The 25,892-nt window shown below is 41.8% G+C and overlaps 1 protein-coding gene across 2 annotated transcripts in view; it reads left to right on the forward strand.

Moving 5' to 3' along the window:
* The window catches only part of ANXA5 (annexin A5), a 30,685-nt gene extending 21,183 nt beyond the window's left edge, over positions 1 to 9,502 (forward strand). For both annotated transcript variants that reach the window (XM_059470004.1, XM_059470002.1), the window contains 8 exons: positions 731 to 821; positions 1,756 to 1,835; positions 2,258 to 2,314; positions 4,733 to 4,826; positions 5,195 to 5,290; positions 5,716 to 5,774; positions 7,781 to 7,903; positions 8,957 to 9,502. In XM_059470004.1, the coding sequence (XP_059325987.1) occupies positions 731 to 821; positions 1,756 to 1,835; positions 2,258 to 2,314; positions 4,733 to 4,826; positions 5,195 to 5,290; positions 5,716 to 5,774; positions 7,781 to 7,903; positions 8,957 to 9,019 (663 nt within the window). In that variant the 3' untranslated portion in view covers positions 9,020 to 9,502. The remainder of the gene's footprint in view (positions 1 to 730; positions 822 to 1,755; positions 1,836 to 2,257; positions 2,315 to 4,732; positions 4,827 to 5,194; positions 5,291 to 5,715; positions 5,775 to 7,780; positions 7,904 to 8,956) is intronic.
* Positions 9,503 to 25,892: the final 16,390 nt, after the last annotated feature.

A 25,892-nucleotide genomic window follows, 5' to 3' on the forward strand; every position in this document is an offset into this window, starting at 1 on the left:
GTACATAGTTTGTTTCACAGCAGGCTGCAGATTTGTGCTGGGTGGCTCTGTGCTTATCTGTGTCCTGGCTGGTGACAGACACTGTATAATTAGAGCTAAGATGGAAACTTAGTCCATTCACTTCTCCTGATGTCCTTGATTGTAATAGCAAGGAACTGAGGTGTAGGCACACAGTTTGTGATGATTGGGGCTGCAGCTGAGCCTCATCCCCAATGTGCTACAGCTGTGAGCAGCAGGTGAGCAGCATTGAAGGTAACGAGAGCCCAGGGACACTGCCCAACCACCAAAGGGAGCAGAGGGCACACAGGTGCAGGGCATCAACAGGAGGGGATAAAAGGCTGGGCTGAGGGACAGGAAGGGCAGATGCCTGCAGCCTTCTGGAGTGGTGTGGTGTTACTGTGTGGGTTGAAGCTTCTGAAATGGTATGGTGACACTCTATTGTGGCTATCTCAGCTGTGACATGAGGCACACCTGGCTGTGCTTGGGTGTGGAAGGGCCCCTCTGAATCCTGCAGCGCTGGGCTTTTATAAATTGTTGGGTTGGCTTTGAAAACAATCAAGACAAACTGTGAGAAATTATCTTGAAAATCCCCACAGTGTCTCAGAAAGAAGAAAATATTTTTGTTTATTTGATTCAAATATATAAGTTTATGCTTGGTTTTGATTGTCAAAGGGATTTCTTGTTTTCGTTTTGTTATTCCATCAACTGATTCATACTTGCACCCCTGCAGGGAGCAGGAACCAATGAGAAAGTGTTGACTGAAATTCTTGCCTCCAGAACACCTGCAGAAGTGCAGAATATTAAACAGGTTTATCAGCAAGGTAATTTTCTGTATGAAATAAGGGTCTCAGTTCAGTTTCTTTAATATGATTTTATGTCTTCTTTGAAGTAAGGTCTATCTCTGAACTGATGGATATGTCCAATACAAGGGAATTCTTTCTGCTGTGTTGCAAAGCTTCATATTGAAAGAAACTAGAATTTGAATTGTAAATTGAAATAGTTTATTTCAGGGTTGTGACTGCAGGTTGTGGTGCTTCGTGCTTTATAGTTAGAATTCTTTCAAAAGCATTTATTTCCTCCACCCATTATTTTCATCCCTTGCACTGAAAGGCAATTTTCAGTAATTGGAAACAAGAGAACAGTCACATAAAAAACCACAAATGTGGTGGTTTTTTTGCCTTTTGCTCTGTGTTGTGTTCAAGTGCACTTATGCTAAAGCAGGTGCAGCTTTTGGCTGTCTGCAGGAGTAGATGCTTTTACCCTGTGGTTGTGGGCTTGTTTTTCAGGGCAATGTTTAATTCAACAGATTCGTTTTAGTTCTGTGCAGATGCCTGCCACACAAGAAATTGTCATGTTTCAACAAATTTTGAGCCCAAACACAGAGTCTCTAGGGCAAAAATTTATTAGTAGCAAACTTGTCTGGGCTCATGATTTTTGTGCAGTGAAACTGCCGAATTTTAGCATGACTCCATGTCTGTATCCTCTTTAGTTCCTTAAGGAGCTGTATCCATGCATGTCACCTCATACTTCAAAATATTGTGAGTAATCTGTTCCTGACATGAGCTGTGAGGTGCTCTATTTTTCATTTTGGAGTAGTGTTATGTAGGTGAAAACAGAATGTCCTGAGTGTGAAAGATGCTTCTGATAGATGATTCTACAAATTGTCTGTCAAGGGGACTTTGTGCCTTTCCTTGCTCTGCCCTCTAAATAGTGAGGGCCCCTGCACGGTGGTGAGCGGATGTTGCTCTTTTGCAGAGTATGAAGCTGACCTGGAGGATAAGATCACAGGGGAAACCTCAGGCCATTTCCAGAGGCTGCTGGTGGTGCTGCTGCAGGTTGGTGTGCTGTTGTGGGCTGACTTTCACTGCTGGGTGCACTTAGCCCTTCCTGCTGACTAAGCTGGGTTCTGGATGGGCCTGTGCTAGGCAGGGCTGGCTCTGGAGCTGAGGCACTTGCTCTGACATGCAGGGTCAGCCTTGGGCTCTCTTCTGAGTAATTTCCATATCACTGAAGCAAAACACTTCTGTGATGCCCATGGGTGTAGCAGGTGCTGCTATGTGGGGTTTGGAGGGCAAAAGGAGAAGAGGACCCTTATTTCATCCAGACACATGAAAGTAAAAGGGAAAACAAGGAGGTTTTGGACAAGATGCCTTAGGGGTGACTTGTTACAGTAACTTACAGGATCAATGTAACAGATCAATGCTTTTTGACTTATCTGCTAATTCTTCAGTTTAACAACTTCTGAATTTCTGTTTAGGGAAACAGAGATCCTGATGTTGGAGTTGATGAGGCTCTTGTTGAACAGGATGCTCAGGTGGGTGACTTACTTAGGGCTTGGGGTATTTTGAGTTGTTTCACAAAGATGGCAAACAGCTGGAATTCAAATGTGAAAGTGACAGTTAAGGTTCTCTGGTTTTCTTATATGTTTTCATGTGCTCTTGTATGTTCTGGACAAAAGTGTCAAAACCTGAAATACTGGGATCAAAATTTGTTGCGCTTTCACACTTCAGTTTTGCTTATTACTTAATGAAGAGCCTGAATAAAACAGTGAGTAGATCATTGGAAGAGGCTGAGGCTTGGTGATGCTGAGGCACCCACTGCTGGAAAACTCAGATATTAACAGTTCATTCCTTCATACCTGACTTGGACTTCTCTCTGAATTGAATCCCTGTCCATGACTGCTCCCTGCCCCTGTGTCTGGATGGAGAGGAATGCCCGCAGTTAACCCTGTCCTTGCCTGTCTCTAGCTGGTGCCATTCGCTTTGTTGGAGTGATGGTTGATATTTCAGTGATTTGATTACAATTCAGTTAATACATGGGTCTTCTCAGTTATTTCAGACAACTCTGCATGAGACATTTTCCTCTCATAAATTGTCTGCTGAGATGAAAGGAATTGGATTGTTTCAAGGTGACAAGAGTAAACACCGAATATTAGATCAATAAAATGTTCTTCTGAAAGCACAGCAAGATGGAGAGACAGATTGGCAAAATATATTTTACTGGTACAGGCCTATCCTTTGTCACTTAAATGCAGAAAGCATTGTTGTTTTGCTATCAAAGTTAATTTCCTGTGACAATTACAGCTGGAAAATTAGAGGGGCAAATGTTTGAATCGTGCACTAGACTGTTCCATGAAATTTTCAGTCTTGCTTTTAGCTGGGCTTATGTAATTGAGGGAAACGTATGAAGCACTGGCCCTGGTAGGCAGGTAGATTCCTTTTGGCCTCTTTAATTGGGTTTAAATGAGCAGCTAAATTTAGGAGGCACTAAAACCCAGCTCTTGAGAAGGTCCTGGTTCTCCAAACAGTCTCTGTGGTTTGCTGCATGCATATAAATCGGGCTGGGTCCTTGAGTCAATGGACTTTGCCATTCACCACCACACAGCGGGAACAGATTCAGTCACTTCGTAATTGCTATTGCCAGGTACAGATGGTCAGAACTGGGGTACATGACTGCAGATGTAGGAGTATTTTTGGCTTCCCAATGTTTTTTTTTGAGTCATATATTCTGGAAAGGACTTGATGCATTAGAAGGCAAACTTTTTGCTCAGTAGTGATGTTTAAATTTTTTATGATTGCTAAATATTAATTCAAAGTAATTGTGGGACTTGTCTGAGAATGCCTGAAGGAGAAAATCTGTCTTGTTGAAAAAGCTTTTGTGAATATCACTTCTTTCAAGTTACACAGTTGAGGTATGTTTTGTGTATTGCCCAATGGCAAGGCAGGTACCAACTTAAAGCTGACATAAAGTTCTATTTGCAAATTGTAGTATCTCTAAATCTGTCTTTTGCTGCTATTTTTCTAAATGCTGTACTGGGACTTCTCATTTTTTACTGGATGGAGAGTGCTGGATTCATTTGCAGGGCTTAGCATATGTTATTTGTAATAAATATCCTGGCAGTGAATGCCTTGAGAGATTTTTCCTCTCCACCTTTTTTTCACTTTGTACCATGAATATTAAAAAGATCATATATACTACAGTATGTACAACCTTTCTCCTTACAGAGAAGCTTAGCACAGTTTGGAAAAGGGCAAAGTTTTCCAGCTGTCAGGAAAAAGAACTTGTTTCATTTTCCAAATTGCTTTTTTCTTTCTTGTTCTCTCCTGGCTCTTGCTCATTCCAGCTTCTTGAAGTGCTTTACTTTCCTGGTGCTGAAAATGCACCCAGGTCTTTGCAGCAAATACAGACTTGCCTGAAAAGCCACAGATGTGCTAAAACCATGATTAAAATCTGGTTTCAAACAGCTAAGAATATATCAGCCTGAAAATTCTTTTTGTGAGAGCTTCTAGATCCATCTTCCCCTCCTTCTTGGAGAACTTCCTCCTGGGCCAAGTTGGTGTGGTTTTGCTGTTGAAGCCAATCATGTAACAAATTTTATGCCACTTGAACAAGGAAAGGGTTAAAAGGGCAGAAAAGGCAGTACTGGGAATAGATTTTATCTGTATTATCACAGCTTCAGCAAACTTGAGTCCTTATGAAGAGGACTATGCACAGTCAGTTTCAGGGCCTGAAGCTGCATTACTCATGGAAATGCCTTCACAGTCAATTTCAGATATTTTTCATTTATTTCTAAGATCAACTCAGTACTTGGCAATTTCATTTCATTTTTTCCTTCCAGCTATGGCTTGTTAGTAAATTTAATTCTCCTTAGAGTGAGACAAATAGAGCTTTTCAACAGGAGGTGTGGACACAAAACAAATGCTGATGTTTTGATATTTTGAATTTGTAACAGGTTTTGTTCAGAGCTGGGGAGCTGAAGTGGGGAACAGATGAAGAAAAGTTCATCACTATCTTGGGAACCCGCAGTGTTTCCCACTTGAGGAGGGGTAGGTAGTGTGGTTAATGAGGGGCTGAGAACCTCTGCCTGAAATCCAGCCTGGCAAACCTCAGCCCATATTGAGGTGCCTACTTTGAGCTGATAAGAGAGGGACAATAGCTTTTTTCCTGCTCCTTGCCCATCCAGAAGTCCCCTTTACCAATCTGCTTAGGTCATTGGGAAGAATACATGGAGCTGTTCTTTCCAGGTGCAGGGAGGGGTTGTACAGGGGGCATCTGATGGGAAATTGGTGCTCAGAACAAGACAGTGAGTGGCCAATAGTACCTGAGCTATAGATTCACACACAGGGGGCATTGTCCTGAGGGGCACTGGCAGCAATGTTGGCTGCTCCCTGACTGAGCACCTTTTGTTTTGCAGTGTTTGACAAGTACATGACCATTTCTGGCTTCCAGATTGAGGAGACCATTGACCGTGAGACCTCGGGTGATCTGGAGAGGCTGCTCCTGGCAGTGGGTAATGGAGTCCTGGCGTGTCTGGCCCTAGGCTGCCTGAAATTGCAGGTGTCACAGAGGCTGGTGGGAAAACAGGGTTCCTTTAGGAACATAATCACCTGGCATCTATTTTTATGTCTGGAGAAGAGGTGGTGAACTGCTTTCTGTGTGGTCATGTGCACCTCTGCCAGAGCTGAGAAGAGCTCTGCCTTTACCTGCATTCCTGGCAGCTTATCTAGGACAGTGTTGGAGAGTTTGACTAATAAAGTCACTCTGCTATCAGAAATAAATTTGTTCTACATCTCAGAACCCAAAGAGTTGTTACAGAGGAAGAGACCATGTGACACCTCTGGAGAGAATGACCCAGTGACAAACACCTTGTCTTGGCAATAAGAGATTGCCCTGTGTTTGATAGCAGTAAATAATTAAATAATGTGTCTTTTCCAGTGAAATGCATCCGAAGCGTGCCTGCCTATTTTGCTGAGACCCTGTATTATTCCATGAAGGTAGGTAAATGTTTTCCCTGTGTCACTTTGCATCTTCTCCAGCTACAATTCCTCTCCCTTTAGCTTGTTCTTAATTTCTTCGGCCGCTGTAAATGCTGACAGTATCACTAACTATCTGCCAAAGGTTCAGGGAGTGCAGGGCTGGGAGAGGATACAAATAATTCATGGTTTCCTTGGAGTTCATTATGGATTTGTCAGACCACAGACCTTTTAGTCTCATCAGCTGTTCTTTGGTTTGCTGTTGCTACACTGGAGAACATCTGGCAATATCCACTGGGCACTTCCCAGCTGATTAAATGCCAGTGTCTTTAGGTGGTGGATGTACTGAGGAAGGAAAGAATTGTAGATTGTGCAAATTAGTACTCTTTGATTTGGATGTGAGCGTTTACAGACTGAGGGCATTGGGTAGCTCTGGAACACATTTTGGTTACTATCCATCCTGTTTGGAGAAGCAAAAGAAACTCAGCAGAGAAAAGGAAAGGCTTAAACAGCTGCAAAATATTACATGTGGGAATTATATTAGCAGTGCATTCATGTTTCTGTTGGCTTCACCTTCTCTTGGATGGGAAGAGATAAGCAAGGAAAGCTGTAATTTTTAACTCCCAGTGGGTAATATTAATTAAACCAGAGGCAGGTACTCTATTGTTTTCAGGCAAGTTATCAGCTTCCTTGAGGAGTTCCTCCCTTGCCCTTGCTGGAGAGCCCTGAAAGTGCATTTGTCAGAAGATGAGGTGGCAGCTTGAGAGTTAGTGATGAGACACAAAATGATAGCTTAATTTTTAAAAGTCCTTTACTGCTTCTGTGGATACCAATGCAGAATTAGGTTCAGGTGAAAAATAGAAAGTATTGTATCAGTAGGATGAGCTGTCTGAGGAGGATTACTTTGCTCTTATTTTTATTTTTTAAAGACTGCAATTTTCCTGTAGGTTTTAGATTCTTATACACTTCTGTTGTGAGGAGCCTGACCAATGTGCGCTGGTGAGATCCCCTGAGGTTTTTTTGAATATAAATTGTTCAACACTTCAGATAAGAAAGCTTTTTGTCAATTATTACTTTGACAGGGAAGTTTTTACTTCTAATTTGTTGGTTTGGCATAACAAGGTTCTGCACTGGGCAGAACTGGCTTTCATGATTAGGTAGGGTAGAGCTTGGCTTTTATTCCTCAGAAACCACCGGACTCATGGCATAACTTCGGAGCAGCTTCAGGGCATTTTTAGGTGTAATCCAGGAATATTGCACCCAGAAGGATTGAGTGGCCCTGGAAGTTAGGCTGAAGATGACCGTGGGGGCTCTGCCAAGTCCTTCCCTGAGGTGCATCTGCAGGTCAGCACATCAAAGTTTGTACAGCTTCAGCTTGCGTGGAGTCTGCCTTGTCTGAGCAGAGGGGTCAGGGCCTTGGTCCACACAGGAAGGTGAAATGTTTTAAGCACTGAGCATGACAGAGTGGGGCATGTTTGTGTGGTTGGAAAAGGTTTGTGAAGCTGTGCTCCCATAATGAGCAGCAGGAGAGTTGGTGGGGTGAGTTGCTCTGCTTGTGTCCTGCTGTAGGATGTTGCTTTGTCCTGGTCACCGTTGGGACTGAGGTGCCCAGTTCCAGAAGTGAATGCAGTTCTGCAGCCTCAGGGAGCACTGCAGGGGGGTTTACACATGGTTCTGATTGTGGTGAGCAGCTGTGCTACTGCCTGAGCTTGGAACTGGGGTCTTTTACATTTATGTGGGCATTCACAGCTGAAGCCTGAGATGAAACATGAAATAAGAGGCCTGAGAATCTGGCACGTGATAGAGGTCCAGGGATCAGAGCTTCTCTGTTCCCTACATTTCAGTGTGAATGTCTCATGATGCTGTCCCAAATATTCTGTTTTGGAGCTGAACCGTAATGCAGGAGTGGTTTGAGATGCCACTTGTTGCTTTCATGTTGTACAATACTTAATTGTATTTCGTGTTTTGTTGCAGCATCTGTCCAGAGCAGACTCATATTTGAGAATTATTTGGTCTTTTCCCTTTAGGGGGCTGGCACTGATGATGACACCCTGATCAGAGTCATGGTTTCAAGAAGTGAAGTTGATCTGCTGGATATTAGACAAGAATTCAGAAAGAATTTTGCAAAGTCCTTGTATCAAATGATTCAGGTAAATTTACTGTTTTGTCCTCAGGGAATGCAGGGGTGATTGAGATGTCATTGTTTTCACTGTTGTTTTTCTTGGCAGAGGATGGGTGTGGGTAGAGCTGGGTGACCTGGACTCTGAGATGGAGTTTCCTCTGCAGTTTTGACATGGCATTGTTGAAGAGGGGGACACTTCCTATGGAAAATGTTTCCTTCCAGTGTTCACTAGGGCAGATGATGTGGTTTTCTGAAATTGCACTTACTCATACACCATATTTAGCTACTGCATCATTTCCTTGTTCTTGTCTGGGTTCCTTATTGTGCAGTGCTTCAGAGAGGGTGCTGGCCCCAGAGATAACTCTGGGGTTGGGAGTCTGAATTACCATGAGGTTGAAGTTTAGATCTTGGGTTTGTGATGTGGGTCCCTTGGCAACATTTCCAAATGAAAAGGATTTCAATGTGGAACTACTCTGAGTCAGAATTTCCTTTGAGTGGATGGGAAGGAACAGGAAGGGAAGGAGCCAGCAAGAAATCTGGAGCCAGCTGTTGCTGCAAAGTTAAACCAAAAGACTTTTATTTTTCTCCTCTGGTTTTATACTCAAAGTCCTGCTTTTTTATGATTTTTGTTGTCATTCCTGACATTATGCTCCCTTAACTAGCCTGGGTGGAGTTTTTTTTGGCAATGCCTGCCAGCCCCATACAGATTTCATATCAGAGCTTCCCATTGATTACAGGGAGCAGAGCTGGTGCCTTTCTAGGCAGTGGCAGGTGCACTTTGCCCATGAGTTACTTTTGGTGCTGCTTTGGGCTTCTCCTTTGGACTTTCCCCTGCAGACAAATGTGTCAAATGTGCAGCAGGCAGCTCTGTTTTCTAGTAAAGCTTTTGGAGATTTTTTGTTTCTGGCAGCCTGTCTGTGTAAATACAGCTCTCATGTCAGAGGCAGAGAATTTCCTTGCGTCGTTCCTGAGCAGAGAGTCATCCATGTGGATTTCCTGTGGGTGGGATGAGTGTCACAGGCTGGGGCCCTCCTTGGCAGCTGCCCTGGTGACTCAAGGTGCTGCTGTGCTGCCTTGACAGAAAGACACGTCCGGGGACTACAGGAAAGCGCTGCTGCTCCTCTGCGGCGGAGACGACGACTGACGGGCGGGGACACGCAGCTCTCCTTGCCCTCCAGCTTTGCAGCCCTTCATTAGCATGTCTGCCTGAGGTTTTGTATCTAAATGCTTTGTGGCTGCTTGAATTTATACTAGGATTGCACTTAGTAAAAAGGAGCGCATTGCTATCCCTCCTCTTCCCCACGTCCCAACTTCCAGGAATTTCAAGTGCCTTCTGTGATCTGCGAGAGTCACCTTTGTGGAAGGTGGGTGCTGAGCACAGAACCCAGTCCTTTACAGGTGTTTTGCTGAAATAGGAAAAAATAATAATGTATTTCACAATAAATTCAAGAGTATCCTTTTTGCTTTTTATTCCTTACATTTCCACTGGATGTTAAGCTAATTCTAACATGGCAAGCAAGGAAGTCCTTTGTATGTAACCTTTGTATGTAATATTGGAATGAATTTGCTGAACATATTACAAGCAATCATTGGAAATCTAAAGGACCAATAAATTTTTCCCCTCTTATCACAGTTGTATGTGGTTCTTAATCTAATGTTTTTGATACATTTTCCCTTTGATATGATTTCACTGCCTCAGACTGTTGGTATATATTTCCTCCCATTATTGAGGTTTTGTGGTACCTATGGTGCTTTGCAGCTCTCCATCCTCATGTCTAGCCTAGGATATGGGTGCTGTGGTGATGCCATTTTTCAGTAGAGTTGGAAAACCAAAATATTGGTGCTTGCTTGGGCATGGCATTCTCACTTTGTGCTGCTTTGTGTTTTTCTTCTCCTCTAAAGCTGGGGCAGGGAAGGAAGGAGAGTTGCTGTGCGGGGCCAACGTAGAGTAGATGTGCTGCACTCTAGGACCAGTCAAGGAGGTCTGGAATGGAAGCAGGTGAGGAAGAGATGGCATCTGTTCTTCAGATAAAAAAGCTCTTTGTCAATTATTGCTTTGGCAGAGGAGTTTGTACTTGTGATTTATCGGTTTGGGATAACAAGGTTCTGCACTGGGCGGAGATGGCAGGGGTCTTGTGAGAAAGAAGGATGGCTGCAGCATCCCTCCCCTCAGGGTTATCAGGGAGCAGAGTGCAGGGTGAGCGAAGGACCAGCCTGTTTGGTGGGCTGCCTTGAATTCTCTGCTTTGGTTCAGCATTTATGACTGGATCTGAAAATCAAATTGACATGTATGAAGGAGAATGAAGAGGCTTCTTTTGTGCCTTGGTAAGGCCTGACCACCATGGCTCTAAACTTGGCTTATCAATCAGTCACACCAGCTGCAGAAACTGCACTTTTTAATACTTCTTCTAAAACTTAGTCTTTATACGTTATTAGGAGCTTTAAAACTTTCATGTTGAATAAATGTGAAGTTTAAATTTTCTGCATTCTAATTCTGAATTAGTACTGTCATGATCTCTTGCTACTAAGTGCTTTGTTTTCAGTGTAGAATATGCAGAAGAAAAAATTATCTTCAGATATATATATGTTCAGATGTTGTTTACTTCCTTTTGCTAAAATGAATTGTCAGTGTTTGTCAGTTTTGCTTTTTGTGCAACCTTTACCGATGTGTTAGCAAGGATTAATTTACAGCTCCTCATCCTGGAATGACGTAGCCAGCTGCACACACTGCCAGCTTGGCATGACCACTGGCCTGGAAATACCTTGGGATGGATGGCAGGAGGTTTTGGGGGGTTTTGGTAGTTATGGGTTTCATTTTTTTTTTAAATGACTTAAAATTTCCTAAGGCAAAATCATGTACAAAAATCTTTAAGGCACTGCTTTCTACTTGTTTAGAGATTAGACTTTATGTAATTTTTCAGCTTCCTTCAGTTTCTTTAGAATTCTTAGGAAAGCATCATCTGATCTTAGTGATCTGTTTTTAGTTCTTCAGTAGATTTTTGGTTCACATGTGAAGCTATTCCAGAGGAGTCTGACCCTTGTCAAAAACCTGATGCTTATCATTTAAATTGAGTGGTCTTAATTACTTGCAGAATTTTTAAGTAGTGACTCTGACCTGGAGTTGTTAGGGGTCAGTGTGGTATCAGTCATCTGCAGAAAGTTTTAAGATGCAAATGGACAAAAGCATTTGAATTTCCCTTTTGAAGAAATTAAACAGAGAAAACAAAATCTGAGAACATTTCTTACTCTAAGAAGTCTAATTAACATATAAAGAAGTTAATTGAATCATAATATTGGTAGTATTTACTGTGTAAAGTCCCTCTAGGAATACCAGATTTGGAATCTTCAGTGCATTGCATTCCTAAGAGAGCTTTCAATTACAGCTGCCAATGAATTAATTACTACCTCTGTGGCAATAGTTAATCATTGGTGTGTTTGGCTTTTTCTCGCCGTCTTCTGATTTTGAGTAATGAAAATTTGTGTTGTGTCCGTTTTGCCACAATTCAGAAGTGTTGAGAAATCCTATCCATCTCTTTGCAAAGTCAAACTTCAGTAAGTACAATATTGTTGGTTTTCCCTGGAGAGCTGCTGTCCCTTCCTGCTTTCTTTCTCTTCCTCCCACAGGATCGTGTTAAGAGGCTCCTATTTTACTGCCAGAGGTATGATATTCTTTATTTGCTTTCATCACAGTATGTTTGTCTTGCATTATTGAACACAGTGAGGGGGGGAAAGGAGCTTCTTTACTTGATTTCTTTTCCCTCAGTTTTCTTATTCATGCATAATCAAATTATGACTTTGCTTGGTTTAGATTGATAAGTGCTATTCATATTGTTTCTTGATCTCACTTCAGCTCCCTGACAGCTGGAATTGCTGTGGGCATCCAGTTTCTCAAATATGTGCTGAAAGCAGTAATTCACGAACAAGGCAATGTTCTGCATGAAAAGCCTGAGCAATAACTTTTTGATTTAGTGTAGAATTCATCTGGAAGTCAGAGAATTGGTGAGTCATTACAATGAGGTGTGGTGGATCACAGCTTTGGTGGTGTTGGGGTATTTCTGGTGTCCTCTGGAAATGGCACTTGATGGCTTATCTGGAATAGGTACATGGAACGTGGCTAAACAGCACTTGGTGGGAAACTCACCTGCCCGCTGTCTGTAATTGGTCCTGACATGGCACTTCTGACATGGAAATGAAAAGTCTTCACCTCTTTGTCCCAGCAAAGCTTTTGGCATGTGCTTATTTTCTTCCTGTCCCAACAAAGCATCTGCAGAAACACTGAAGCTTCATGGAGTGGCTGCACATGAACCACACAAGGCTTTTTCTAGCTGTGCCTTCAAGAGGTGTTGCTATAATCAGCAAACAGAGCTAAGTGGAAAGCCTTGTTTCAGCTCTTCGTGCCTCTGGTCACAGTTCCAGTTGCTCTGGGTGTCGGTGCAGTAAGTTGAATTCCCATTTCCCAAATGGGACAGGAGTGTCATTTTCCCCAGGCCTGTGCCATTTGCTATGTGGGCAGGGGATGGTGCTGTTGTTCCAGCTAATCTCATTCAGGCTGGGGTGGTGCTCAGGCTCTCTCATTCTCTCTTCAATCCCTTACTGATTTTTTTTGTTGTTGTTTTTCTGTTGTACCTTTTTCAGGTTGCTTTATCTGTTTTCCTTTACCTAAAGCATGAGTCAGAAAATTGAATTTTTGATAATGTTTTCAGCATCTTTGAATGTAATCTTGTGTCCTCTATGAAATGAGAGAGAGCAGTGAACAAATACTTGATTGGAAATAGAAACTGTGTTTATACAAATGACATTATTAAAGTTAAGCATTTAGCTGCTGCAGTCTGAACATAGACAATATCCACTCTAACTCCCCAATTATGGGAAATGAGAAAATGTTTTTGCTCAACTCACACATTTGCAATTGGGAATCTAGTGGAACAGATTTTCCTGTGCAGTATTATTTGATTCACAAAGATTTCTAACCTGCACTACCTGAATTACTGCTGGGTTTTAGTAAGCCCAGGGTGTTACTTTGTATCATTCAAGCACCAACATAAGTGCCCTGCACTCTCTAAAGAAATTGGAAGGCTGTGCTGGATCTGATATTTTAGAAAGTAACAGTGTAATTAGCAGGAAAAACGTGTGGGGTGGAAAGGATAGGAAAGATGACGTTTTGGGTTTTTGGTTTGTTTTTACTTTCAAACAGTTGTCGTAACAGATGTGGCATTTGTAGGATGTCATGACAAACTCTTAAGGCAGAGAAGGGAAGAATGTTTTAAGACGCAAATCTGGTCTGCTACCACAAGAGAAAATGGCCAAAGTAATTGTACACTGGTATCTGTGGGAAATGGGCTCATAAATCTTCCTGGATCTAGAGCACATGGGAATAGAATTTCAGCCCCAGAATAATCTGGTAGCTTTAGCTTTTTGGCTAATTCTAGCCTTTATTTCAATAGGTAGCAGAATGGTATAACAAAAGTCTTGGTTATTCTTACACACACCTATGAAATGTGTCATGACATTAAGAGAACCAGAAGGAAGGAAATAGAGAGAAAAGCCAAATGGTGTAGGTGATTATTTCCACACACTTTGCAGTAAATGTGCTTTCCTCTTACCTTTGCTGTTCTCAAAGCCTCCTTCAATAAGAGAAAGCTACAGGTTGCATATAATGAGGCATGGTAGTATCTCTGAAATCCAGTGAAGATGTCATTAGAAGTCTTGCTCTGTATCAGTTGCCAAGTATTCATCACACGTTCTGTTCTTTGACACTGATTGCTTTGTCTTTGTATGCAGAAATATTAAATCAGGGAAGTTACTCTGTGGATGCCTCTATAGCTTCATTAACTACTTTACCTATTTATCTCTGCTCACCCTTCTGCCATTTTATGTTTACTTTCAGAAAAGAATCTTGTGGTGATAAGGATAACTGGAGGAAATTGAGAAGCTTTGTCACTTCTCGCACTTGATAATATTCACTGTCTGAGCAGCTCTGCTTTCAGCCTGGGCGGTCTCACATGTGGACCTCACTTGAAATGGTCTGTGAGGTTATTCACTAATGGACACAACCAAAATTTGCCTTAGCAATGGTACAGGCATGGCTGACATGACCTGTGAAGGGAAGAATGAGGTTGGGGTTTTTTACTTTTGTTTTTTGGGGGTTTTTCCCCTTTACCCTCTCCCCTTTTCCTTCCTGCTTTATGCTTAGATGTTAAAACGTTTTATAGAGGCTGTCATCTGCAGGTAATCTGACTTGCTGCTTCATGAGGAGCATACACAGTGATTCTCCCATGCAGCTGGGTATAAAGCATCTGTTAACCTTCAGGGCATAACAGAGCAATCACCTCTTAATGCCATTTACATTGAGTAAAAATACTCTGTGATCTGTCAAAGGCATCCCCCGGCTAGAGGAAATAAAACCAAGTCAGAGTGATTGCCTAATGATTTAAACTGTTTATGTTGTGTTTTGCCTTGGCTCAGCACCTACTGTGTCACCTTCACTCCACAGTGATGTATCATCACGTGTATTTGTTTAGAGCCTCCTTGTTTGTTTCATCTGCCTTACCAGGCTCTTGTGTTGCAGATGAGGTCCAAGCAGGCATGGCTTGAGTGAACACTGAATTGAAACAAAAGATCACTTGTCACACTTTGCTTCAGTCCATGTGCACATAGAGCCTTGATGGTATGGTGACCTATAGACTGCATACATTGCCTAGAGTCTGAAAATGACTGGTAGGAAGCAAGGATGAGAGAAGACTGCAAACTGAGTGACTAGGAGGAGTCATTATTTACTGTCCACAGACTAGAAGAACCACAGGGACCCCAGCAATATGGCCAGATAGGCAGTTTAGAAACAAAATGAGAGGAAAAAAGCGTTGTGTCGTGATTAAGCTACAGAATTTGCTGTTTCGTGGCACTGAGGAGACCATGGCTCTAAATTACTCTTAGAAGCTAACAAGACAAGTTCATGCAGAGGTCCATGGGTAAGTTTTAAACCAGATGCAGAGTGTAGCTCCCACTGTTCCCTGCTGCTTTTCCTGGGAGGCAGCTGGGAGCCCTGTTGGTGATGGATTCGTGATTCTCACTGCTGGCAGCCAGTTATTGGATTAAATTGCCCATCCCCTACCGGTTGCCAGTTTATTTCCCCTCCTTACCTCCCCGGCTAGCAGGTAGTTTGTCTTCCCCATGGCTGCCTACTGAGTCACAGGTTAAAACTGCAAACTCTTCCTGGAAGACTTTCTCTACACAAGAAAATGCCAACTTAACCAGGAGGTTGTTAATTAATGGCCTCTTGGGACTGACCTTGATGAGTTTGACCTCAGCCAAGATGAGCTGAAACCTTTCAGTGGAGATCAGTCTGTCAAGAGTGTTGTAGATGGCTGGTCCTGCCTTAGGGAGAGAAGATGAGGCAGTATTTTTCAACCTGCTTTGGTTGAAGACTCACCTAAACATTCTGGAAAAACAAAACTGAAGTCAACACAAATTAAAGGAAGCTTTGGATATGCATTTGTCCCTCCCTAATTCCCTCTAATTTTATTCATTTGCACAGGATATGTGTTGTGTGTGTAGGTGTACGAGACCTTTCTGGTAAATATTTGCAGTGGTTTGTAGGGCTGTGTGCCCAAGTTTAGTTTTAAGCAGACTTTGGCCATTTCCTAGTCTTGGAAACAGTGGAGGGGGAGAGGTATCCCACCTCGCTGCTTTCCAGGTGTTGTGCATGCCTGCAGCAATGCCAAAATGATGGACAGCAAGGATCTGACGGCAACAGAAGCAGGTCTGTGTCTTTCTTGTTTTATATTTTAGGGTTCCCACAGCTCTCAGTGCAGGACACTGAACCTGGCCTGTAGCAACCACTCCAGTTATAAATGAACAGACTAAATTCTTTGAATAACTGCCAGTGGGAACAGCCACACTAATGTTTGTCCACACGTGCTAAAAGGTGCCACTACTCCTTTCCAGCTGCATTCCCTTCTTTCTGCACACACTGCTTGCTCAGGACAAATTTACTTTTGAAGGCCTGACAATTGAACAGTTGGGTTTTGAAGTCCCTTCCTCAAGCTGGTCAGCTCAGCCTCCCCAGTAACTGCAAGGGAAAGGTCAAACAGTCAATAGCACAAAGCTTTCCAGGCATCCTGAGGCAAGGGACTTGTTATTTTTAAAATGAGAACATGAAACTCATAGATGTGAGACTTGTGTAGACAAAAATGTCTTATTTGAGCATTGGCTGGATTTGCTTTAGGGTATCTTTCATGATATTGGCAACACTTAAAAGCTGTCATTGAAGCAGATTGGTGTAATACAGTCAAATTGATACTTGACCACACCAAAGTCTGATTTCTTTCACTCTATAGCCCCAGTTTTGAACATACAATCTGTTTTCAGTCTGAAATAGTTAGTGGTTAGACAGGACGGAGGCATGATTACGTTGTAGAGCCCAGTTTTTCTCTGCTGGACTGAAAGTCCCCTGTTGCTTCTGACAGTGATTGCCCTCCTGCTGCAGTGTTCTGCTCTATAACCTTTTGTGCTGCTGTACAAAACCTGCTCCCTGGAGCAGTGGGCTTTGCTGTATATGATCACTTGAACACATCTGTTTCACCAACAAAGCTCTGCAGACTGGGACTGCCCTGATATCTCTTGGTAGATGTTCTGAAGGTCATGTCTGTTCCCAGTGGGTGGTGAGAAACCCATCTTTTTAAAGATTCCATTCTAATACAGTGGCTGATACTTCCTGGCAGTCCTATGGCCCTGGCAAGCAAGAGGCAGGAAGGGGCTTCCAGCCTGAGTGTCTTGGGTTGGTGACACAGGGAGGGGGTGCATGGGCTTGTATCAGCTATCCAAAATTACTGAGAATATTGCATGTGTCGATTGCAACAGTGCAGAAGCTTTAACAAAACCTGTTCTTACACTGTCTTGTCCTTGTGGATTGAAGCACACAAGAGCTCTATTGGAAGACTTGGATGCAGCTTGGGCTTTAAGGTGCTTTTACAAGGTCCCATGTAGGAAATAGCAGTCAGGCTGCCACATGCATTAAAGAAATGGGATTAAAGTTTGACCTTTGGTTAGAGCTCTGCCAGAGGGGCTCTGAGGACTCCATGGCTGAGTGCATTTTCGATGGATTGACAACTTCTACAGAGTCTGTAATTGTCACATTTTTTCCATTTGGACAGGTCTGGACATTTTTTCTCTGGGAGCTGTAATCTCAGCATTCTCTGAGTGCAGGTGTAACAGGCTTTCACAGCAGCGGTCCTAGAGGCAAGTTGGAAAAGAAGTGACCTTGCTGCTTTGCTGGTCAGAAGTTTTGTTCGCTGCTTCTCTGGTGAAGTCTAAACCTTTTCTGCAAGTTCAAAACTGGCCATTGTCCATAAAAAGACTTGTGAATGTGCTTTGCTGCATTCTTCTTTCCCCTAAAATTTCTTGCAAGATTATGGGGTTTTGTCTATAAAAAGAATGTAATTTCTGATACTGTCAGTGCTCAGTCCGCTGTTACTGAGAAGTGGAATGAACAGAGCAATATAGAGCAAAGAATTATTCCTCCCTGAATTCTGGAAGTATGATTTGATTTTGGCCTTGGATCACCACAGTTAGGGTCTTTGGGATATTATGTCACTCTGAAGTTAGCCTGGAAAACACTGACCTGGTGATATCATTCCTTCCCTGACACCTCTTTGCTCCAAGGAGCAGTGCATTCATTTGTTGCTGGCTTGCACAGAGAAATGGGACAGATGAGCGGGGTGGTTTTAATTCCATAAATGTGCTGTCAGTCCTAAAGAAAGCACTGTGGCAAAGGGCTTTCAGGGAGAGAGAGCTGTGATTAGGGTTAAGTAGTGTCAAGTCACACCACTGAAAGCTGCAATGTGGGCAAGTTTCTAGAGAATAGAATAACAGGAAGAAATCAAGGTTTTATGGTACTTTCAGAACAACTTTTGATTGCCTTTTGGTCTCATTTGATGCTCACATAATGAAAACCTTGCAGAACACCATGGCTGGCCTGAAAAAATTGCTTTCTGATGCCAGACTGTGTAAGCTTATTTTTTAGCCCATCCTTTTTCTAGCAAGTGCTACAGTAACAAAGCACATTATAGAAACTCGTGAAGAGAGCAAGGAGAAACAGAATCCATCCTGTGTCACCAGTTACTCAGTAGTGTACTGGTTTGGTCTAGTACCTAGCAAACAGAGCCTTTTGCACTGAGCCTGTTACCACGTTATTTCTAACTCAGTGCTTAGTTAACAGAATTCTTAATACCTGTAGTCATACCTGCTTTAGAGATGGACTGCCCACTTCAGAACATGTCACTGAAGATTTTGCTGCAAATTCCACTTGGAAGAGCTGACTGAGCTCCCATAAAATTGGTTGCGCTTGTGGACATGCCCCAAATCAGACATTGTGTTTGAGCAGCTTCAGTGTAGGTTTGCAGTACTTATGTTTTTTCTGTGTCTGCCAAAGAATGACGGATAATTTCTGAACCGAAATCTCTATCTCCCACCAAAGCCCAAAGGGAGTAAGCAACAAAGATGTTCTTTATTCATCTGCTTAACCCATATGAGAGCTTTTCACAAATGAAGATTGAATTTTGCCTTTTTTTGGGGTAGTGGAAATGGAAGCAAAAGCACAAGTATTTGTCCAGGTTCAACACAGCAATCAGAGACGGTTCCCTCTTTGCTGGGATCACTGTTTTCAAATCAACAAAATGCTTAGAAAGCTGCAGTAATGGCAGTTGATGACTGCTGGGGCGCTAATGGTGGCATGCCATTTAGGAGCTCTGATTGGATGTACAGGAGATTGAAAGTTTTGTTATCCAATCCATCATTTTAATGGCATCAGAATTATGCATAGATGAGGAGAAAAATATCTTCTGAGCTGGAAAATATACTGAACTGGTACTTTTCAGCTGTTGACTCACTTTTGTTATTAGTTCATCTGGCTTTATGAAGAGATGTAATTTAGTTCCCTCCATCTAACATACTTGATAGAACTTGATAAAGCTAAATGGATATTCTATTTTATGGATCTCTGAGTACATTTGGAAAGGTTTTAGTTAAGTATTGAATAAACTCATAAATTCTCCAAGAGAGAATTCAGTAGATGCTCACATTTTGTCATGTTTTTCCCAGCAGAGAGGGGTACTGAAAACAGGGCCCTGGCATAACATTTCCTTAGGAAATTCCTTGTGGAAGTCACTCTGTTCTTAATGTGGAAAAATAGCGGAGAGGCAGAGAAGAGCTTTCATTTTCCACCTCTGCCAGAGACCTGCACTTTTGCAGATTCACTACACTGAGGTTAAAAATCTCTTGCACTTGGTATTGATGGTGAGCTCTGAAGCTATGAAGACAGATGTACTCCATCAAGAAATCATGCACCTTAATGTCCTCATATGGAGGGATAGAATGTAAGAAAATAATCTGACCCCTGAGGAGTTGCAGTTGTACTAATCACAAAAGATTAAGAACAGCCCTGCCCTTAATAAGCCACAGCTGTGCCCAATAAGAAGCTGAGTGCTACAAAGGAGTGGGTTAGTTAAGTGAAAACAGAGTTAGAGTTTGTTAGTTGTGTTGAGAAGGAGAAAGAGCCAGTGCTGAAAATAGCTGCCCATGGGAAGTCTCCAAGAAAGTATGAGAGCTTTGCAATAGGATGACAACATCTTCAGGCTTCAGAAACTGCCAGAATATCTTATATAGGGGATTTAAATAGCTGGAAATCTGACCTTAACAGAGTACCAGGTGGCTCATATAAACACTGTATTACACAGGTGTAGGTTGTGGTAGATCACATCTAGCAAGATTATGCAGCCTTTTAATGACATGGAGATTACTGAAACCTTGGGATCATGTAAGGTAAATATGTTGTTTTTAACATATTTGAATAGGCCACTTCAGTTAAGCCTTTTTGCAAGGTGTTTTAGAATTACTGAGTCATTACAGACAAAATGATCTCAAATATGACGATGACTTTCAAAATCTCTGAGTCTGTGGCTGTCTGTCTGGAACAGTGGCTTTCTCACAGTGACTGATGGCAGAAATTTAGCCTGAGAGACCCCTGTTGCGGGGGACGGGACAGGTATAAGTCCAATTGTGTCAGGAACCCACTAGGCTGCGGCAAAATATCCAAATATGGATAACATTGTAACCAGACCAGTGAAGAGATTTTTGCTTTTATTTCCAGCACATCAGTCTCAAAATACAAAATGGAGACATGACAGCTCACTGATCCACACCAAAAAATGTCTCTCCCAACAGGGCTCATACAGCAATACATAAAATCATCTCAGACTAGAATTCAGCCAGTCAGACACAGAAAACACATATTGACAAGCATTCTATCCAATCTTATAAAACATACGTAATCATAGCTAAAACAAAGACTAGTTCATAAGAGACAAAGAACAGAGTTCTATTCATGCTAACCTCTAAAGATATACATTAAATAACCTTGTTGCCATCCTAAAGCCAATTCCACAGAGACCTATTGTAGTTTGTCACGTCTACTGCTTGGGAAACTTTTCTGCTTGCATGGGAAACTTTTATGCTTGTATTTGCAATGCTAACAAAACTTCAGTCTGAGGCCTACATACTTCTTTTAACCATTTCTTAAAAATCCTCTAACCTTATGGATTCCAACACCCTGTCATGGGGAATTCACACTTAAAGAATGACATGAAATACAGAGGTGGCTTTCTGTGAAAGGTAAGTGCAGATAATCAATAAAGCCTTTCCTGGCTGATGGTTGAATTCAATCTCTTCCCTATGGCCCCTAATATGCAGTCACAAGTTGTAGTTTGAGATTTGAGGCTGTAACAAAATGTTCTTGTTCAGATATATAACTGCTTTCATGACCTGCAGAAAGGAAAGAGGGAAGGGAATTAGGGAAGAGATGGGAAATCATGAGAGTGGTGAAGGAGCAGGAAACCTGGAACACCTTCAGTTTTCCATGGAGTTAACAGTCACAAAAGCAAAAAAAAGTGTCCCCCTTGGGAGACTGGTGAGGAGCCTGGGGAAGGGAAGTGCCAGGGAGAGAAGAGCTCTGCCTTCCCAGAGGAGAGCTGAGAAAGCAAGGCAGGAAGAAGGGAACTTGCCGTGACAATCCCACATTATTTTATGCCTGTTCTGCTTTTGAAATGTTTTTTCCAATGCCAGCATTGAACCGCTGCTTTATTTTGAGAGGTAAAATGTTTTTTGAGCAGAGGGTAGAAAAAAATGCATGCATTTACACAAAGTCTGAAAAATGGTGGTTGAATAATGAATCAGAATTGTCTCTTTTTTTTTTTTTTGTTTTGATGTATGTCATGTGTTTTCCACTTGAGCAATCTCTGTGAGTTCCAATGAAATACACAAGGCAGTCTGGTGGTACCACAAGGGACTTATATTCTTTAGCTTACAGCCTGCTGGAACTCCGAAAAAAGAAATTATTTAAAGGGTGACAGATATTTAGCCTGCTCTGTGAGGCCTGGCTCAATAAATAAGTACAGAGAAAAATGAGAGGGGAGACTTGAGTGCAGACTATAGAAAATGTGATGTTGTTTTCAATGAGAAGTGTTAGAAAAATGTTAGGAGATGCTGGTTTTTCTAGATGGTTATATAAAACCAGCTGAAACAAATACTCAGAAAATGAAATGCTAATATGCTGGTAAAAGAAGTAAGATTAAATGACTTTCTGTGATTAAACTTATATGTTTTGAACCAGTGTATATTAACAAAGTCCTTGGAAATGAAGGACTGAAATTTTTTCATAATGTTAAGACAGAACACGATACCCTTGGGCTGTTTAATTTCTTGTATCTACTGAAGTTTGAGAATATACTACTTTTTTTGTTGTTGTTGATTATTTTAGGATCTGTTTTAATTTATAGATCTGAAAAAAGTGGTAGTTTTTTTGGAGGGGGAGGAGTGTATATTGGCAAGTGGTGTTTTTCTCTTTCCACAATTTAGATGAGAGAAAAAAATGGAAATAAAACTAGAATGCTGAGAGGTATTTGTTGCTGGCTCAAATTGGTCTCAGCCAGAATCTCACTGGTAAATTCGGCACTCAATAGACCAGAGCAGATGAGTTTGTTGGCTTGCATATATCTGAACAGACAATTCATAGGTATTTTTTTTTTACCTGGCTATATGGTAAGCCAATGTAGATTAATGAATGAATTGTCAACACTTACTGAAGAGTGAGCTCAGGATCTAAGAGAGTTTGAAGCAATGATTTTGACACAGTAACAACTTGCTTGTAGTAACAGCATAAATGCAAAATTACTTCATGACTTTTAGCAGAGTTATTCAGTGCCAAATGGTTCTCAAGACTACAACTTAAGGGTCCAAAAGGCTGAAAATTGAATAATCAAACAGAAAACCTATCAGAAAATGCATTTAACATTTATTATGCCACATCTTAGCACTGAAGTGCCAAACCTGGATTGGAGCCCTCTCTTTCAAGTGGGGACTCCAGTTACTACATTATTGAAAACCAGACAAATCCCCGTTTGAAAGAAGCTATCACACTCAAATGACCTTGAAGGGCTTAAAAATTGTGTGCAGCAGAAGGAAAACCTTCATTCAGTTTCTTGTTTGTGTGGATGGATTTGTGTTCATGAAGTGTAAAAGCACCTCTCTTCTCAACAGTGGTGGAATGGATCCTCACCATTTGATTTAGGAGACTTTGTTTGCAGTGCAAGATCCTTCCTGCAGGCACACTGGGCCTGACAGCTCTTAGAGCTTTTGTGTTTTGCCACTCTATTGTGTCAAATATTGTCTTTTGGACACAAGAAACACTTCAGATTTTGAAGCTTGTAAAGGAAAGGCACACTAAGTGCCTCATGTCTGTGCTTCTTGCTTTTCTAATGTGCTTCTGATCAGCTTTTCAATTTCTTTTTCAGTGATTTGCCTTGTGGCCCCCTTGTCAATGAAGTAGTTTCTCATGAAGGAGCAGAAACCTCTAAGATTTCCTCTTGGGTTCTTGTTTAAAATAACATTTCTGTCTCCAGTGTGGGCCACAAGAAAATCAGCAGAAGCTGTACACCTGCCTACTGTAGGTAGCGCTGCTGTGACCCTCCTGGTGACAAGGAGGGACCTGTCCTTCTGACAGATCCTGTGTGTATTGCAGTGCCTATGTTTTTTTCTTATTCTGCTGAGCAGGATTCTTTATAAAGTGGTGTTTGTTGGGTTTTTTTCCTATTTTAGAAAATTTTAGGCACTTACTAAGACATAGCAAGTCGTATGGGAGCTGTCATGAGAAGAGATAAATCAGGATATATATACATGGATTAAATGCGTCTTCTCTTGCCCAGTATTTTTCCTTGGACTCCTTTGATGCATTCAGGAATGCTCTTATCCTGTCTATTTTAGATCTTGCCTCAGAGATGCAGCCAACCTGCTCTGCCAGTCCCTTTGTAGCTGTATTTTCATTCAGGATGAAGGCCTTAGGCAAGGCAAGAGCAATGTTGTAAACCATTTTAATGACAAAGCCATCTACTCTAATGGTGTGCTCTGGTTGCCTCCAGCTGTGTGACTGCTCAGTGTGTGTCAATGTTTATATTTATTTTGAAACACTTGGAAATATGAATAGCTCTGAGCTCTCTATCAAATCTATGTGATGTTGGCTCAGTTGTTTCCAGAGTTGTTGCAGGTTTGGGAGAAGCTGGCAAGGAACAATGGTCAAACAAACAGCATGGAATTGCAGGGCTTATGCCTCATTTCCACAAGGCTGGCAATAAAAAATTGATTTGGGGTATATATCTCCAAAGATTTGTAGGCACACAAGCTGACAATGAATACCTGGTCTTTGATCTGGCATTAAATTTACATTGAACGGGAGCTTTGGAGGTTGTGTAGTCCAACCCAAGATTAGCTTTAAAGTGAGGTCTGGTTGTTCAGGGCTTTTTCAACCAAGTTTTGAACATGTCCAGGAATACCCTCCAGCATTGCTGAGCACTCTATTCCAGTGCTTAGCTGCTGCTGCTGTAAATATTTGTTTTCTTATTGCTAGTCAAAGTTTTCCTCACAGCAGTGTGGGCCAATTAGTATTAATCTCTTTTACTCCCAAATCAATGACTGCATTACAGGCACACAGAGACAGCTGAGGAGCAGGAGAGCAAACTCTAGCTTTGGCTTCCTTATTACACTGTTACAAATGAAAAGACATTTCATTTGGCTGTGAGCAAATGTAATGAAAAAATGAGGTTATTTCTTGTGAGAAGAGAAGCAATCCAAGTATTTTGCTTAGAAAATGTGTAGGCACATAAGTTTGAGTAAGGAAAAAGAAATCCATGCAGCACAAGTAGGAAGTGGAGCTGCAAAACTGGGATGACACCCATGAGGTATCACCCTGTGCTTGTTTTTGCATACTCTGTCTCCCCTGCTCTCATCTTGGGCCCTTTGGGTTGGGTTATGAGACAGAGACTTTATATCATTTACATTTCAAGTCATTTGAAATGATACCTTTGTGTTATCTTTAAGGCTTTGTTGATTCGAAGCTTTTTGAAAGGGAATGGATTCTGGCAAAAGTTCAAAATAGTCAGATGAGGAAATTCTGGATCTTGAAACAGGGAAAACAAAGCATTACAGAAAAGGGAATCAGTCCAATTTCTCTTATGTCCTCACTGCTGCTGTGAGCATTTTATATATGGGTTTGCAACTGCTTAGAGGAAGACGAAGTACTCCATACTTTTTATGGAATAGTTTACCCCTGGGCTTCTTGCCTGTCATGGATGCCACGTGAAGGAATGAGTAATACTGTAGTGACAGCCGAGTAAGAGAAGGTGGGGAGAAATATGGTGGTCAGAAGTTTCATGTATGTTCTGGAAAAAGTCTCACTGTAGGAAGGGGAAAAAGACTTTTATTCCCTCCACATCAGTGTCTGGTGTCTTCAAAAGGGTCTGGCTGCATCTTTCTTTTTCTTTGTGTGAGCAAAGATGTCAAATTCAAAAATGTCAATAAGTTGTTTCTGTTGCCTCATATTGACTGAGCAGGTATAAGCCAAGCTTTGATGAGCATTATTAAAGAAGAGAGAGATGTGACTTTCTGCTTGGTGTGTATCCAAAGCAAACTGCAAATAATAGTATTTGGTTTTATTTTATTCCCCCCCTTGAATTTTGTTAAATAAACTGTCACAGATTTCTGCAGATGGCTGTAATGAAACTGATCCCAAATGATGCCAGTTCTTACTGATGGTAGTGCAGGCTGCTGATTTGGAGGGTAAAGGGAAGTAACCAACATATGGCTCTAAGTTACACTGTACCCTAACAATAAATTGCAAACCATCAGGATTTATTTTTGTAAAAAAAATCTGGTATATTTCTTGAGCTGTCCTTTTAACAGTCAGGTGACTGTATCAAGCAACATCCTAGGATATCTGCCAAGGAGTTACTGACTGGTTTTCCTTTCTGTAGGTGCCCCCCCAGCTCTGTGTCATGCAATGCTCAATTCTCTTCTTGTTGCTGTGCTGCTGGCAACTCCTGGCAGGTTGTAATGGATAACCCAGAATTAAATTCCAGACAAAGAAATCAGTTTCTTTTGGGCTCTATGTAAAGGCAGCTGGTTTGGTGTTTCATTTCAGGAAGACACCATAGGGAATTCATTTTGGAATTTGCTGCTTGGCATAGAACAGGCTTAAAGGGATGAGGACACAGAAATGTCTTGGGGAGTCTGCAGGAGTTAATGGTGTTGGTCTGAAAGCATGTCACACAATCCCAGTGTTTCATAGAGCAATGAGCAGCCTGCCCAGTTATCTGTTTGCCTGTGTCTGTTGTGTAAAGTGCAGATTTTCCCTTGTGCTCCTCTCCCTTGCCACAGGCTTTGTGTAGAATCTGTTTCAGTTCTGCACAAAGATAACATTGAAGCCCTGCACTCTGACTGGATGTGTTTCTTTGATTCTTAATCAGCAAAATCTTAAACGCCAAGGGACTTGTTTTCCCTGGAATTTCAAGTCTGGTGCATGACTTGAAAGAAAGCTGATCTGGAAAATGGTTAAGTGAAGCAGTTTTTTGGGGAGCATGTTCTGTTCCAGACTTAGTGGAAATGTCATCCTTGCTAGTGGGAGACCAGTGTGGAGT

This window comes from Ammospiza nelsoni, chromosome 4 (assembly GCF_027579445.1).
Source record: "Ammospiza nelsoni isolate bAmmNel1 chromosome 4, bAmmNel1.pri, whole genome shotgun sequence".
In the NCBI taxonomy this organism is placed as follows: domain Eukaryota; kingdom Metazoa; phylum Chordata; class Aves; order Passeriformes; family Passerellidae; genus Ammospiza; species Ammospiza nelsoni.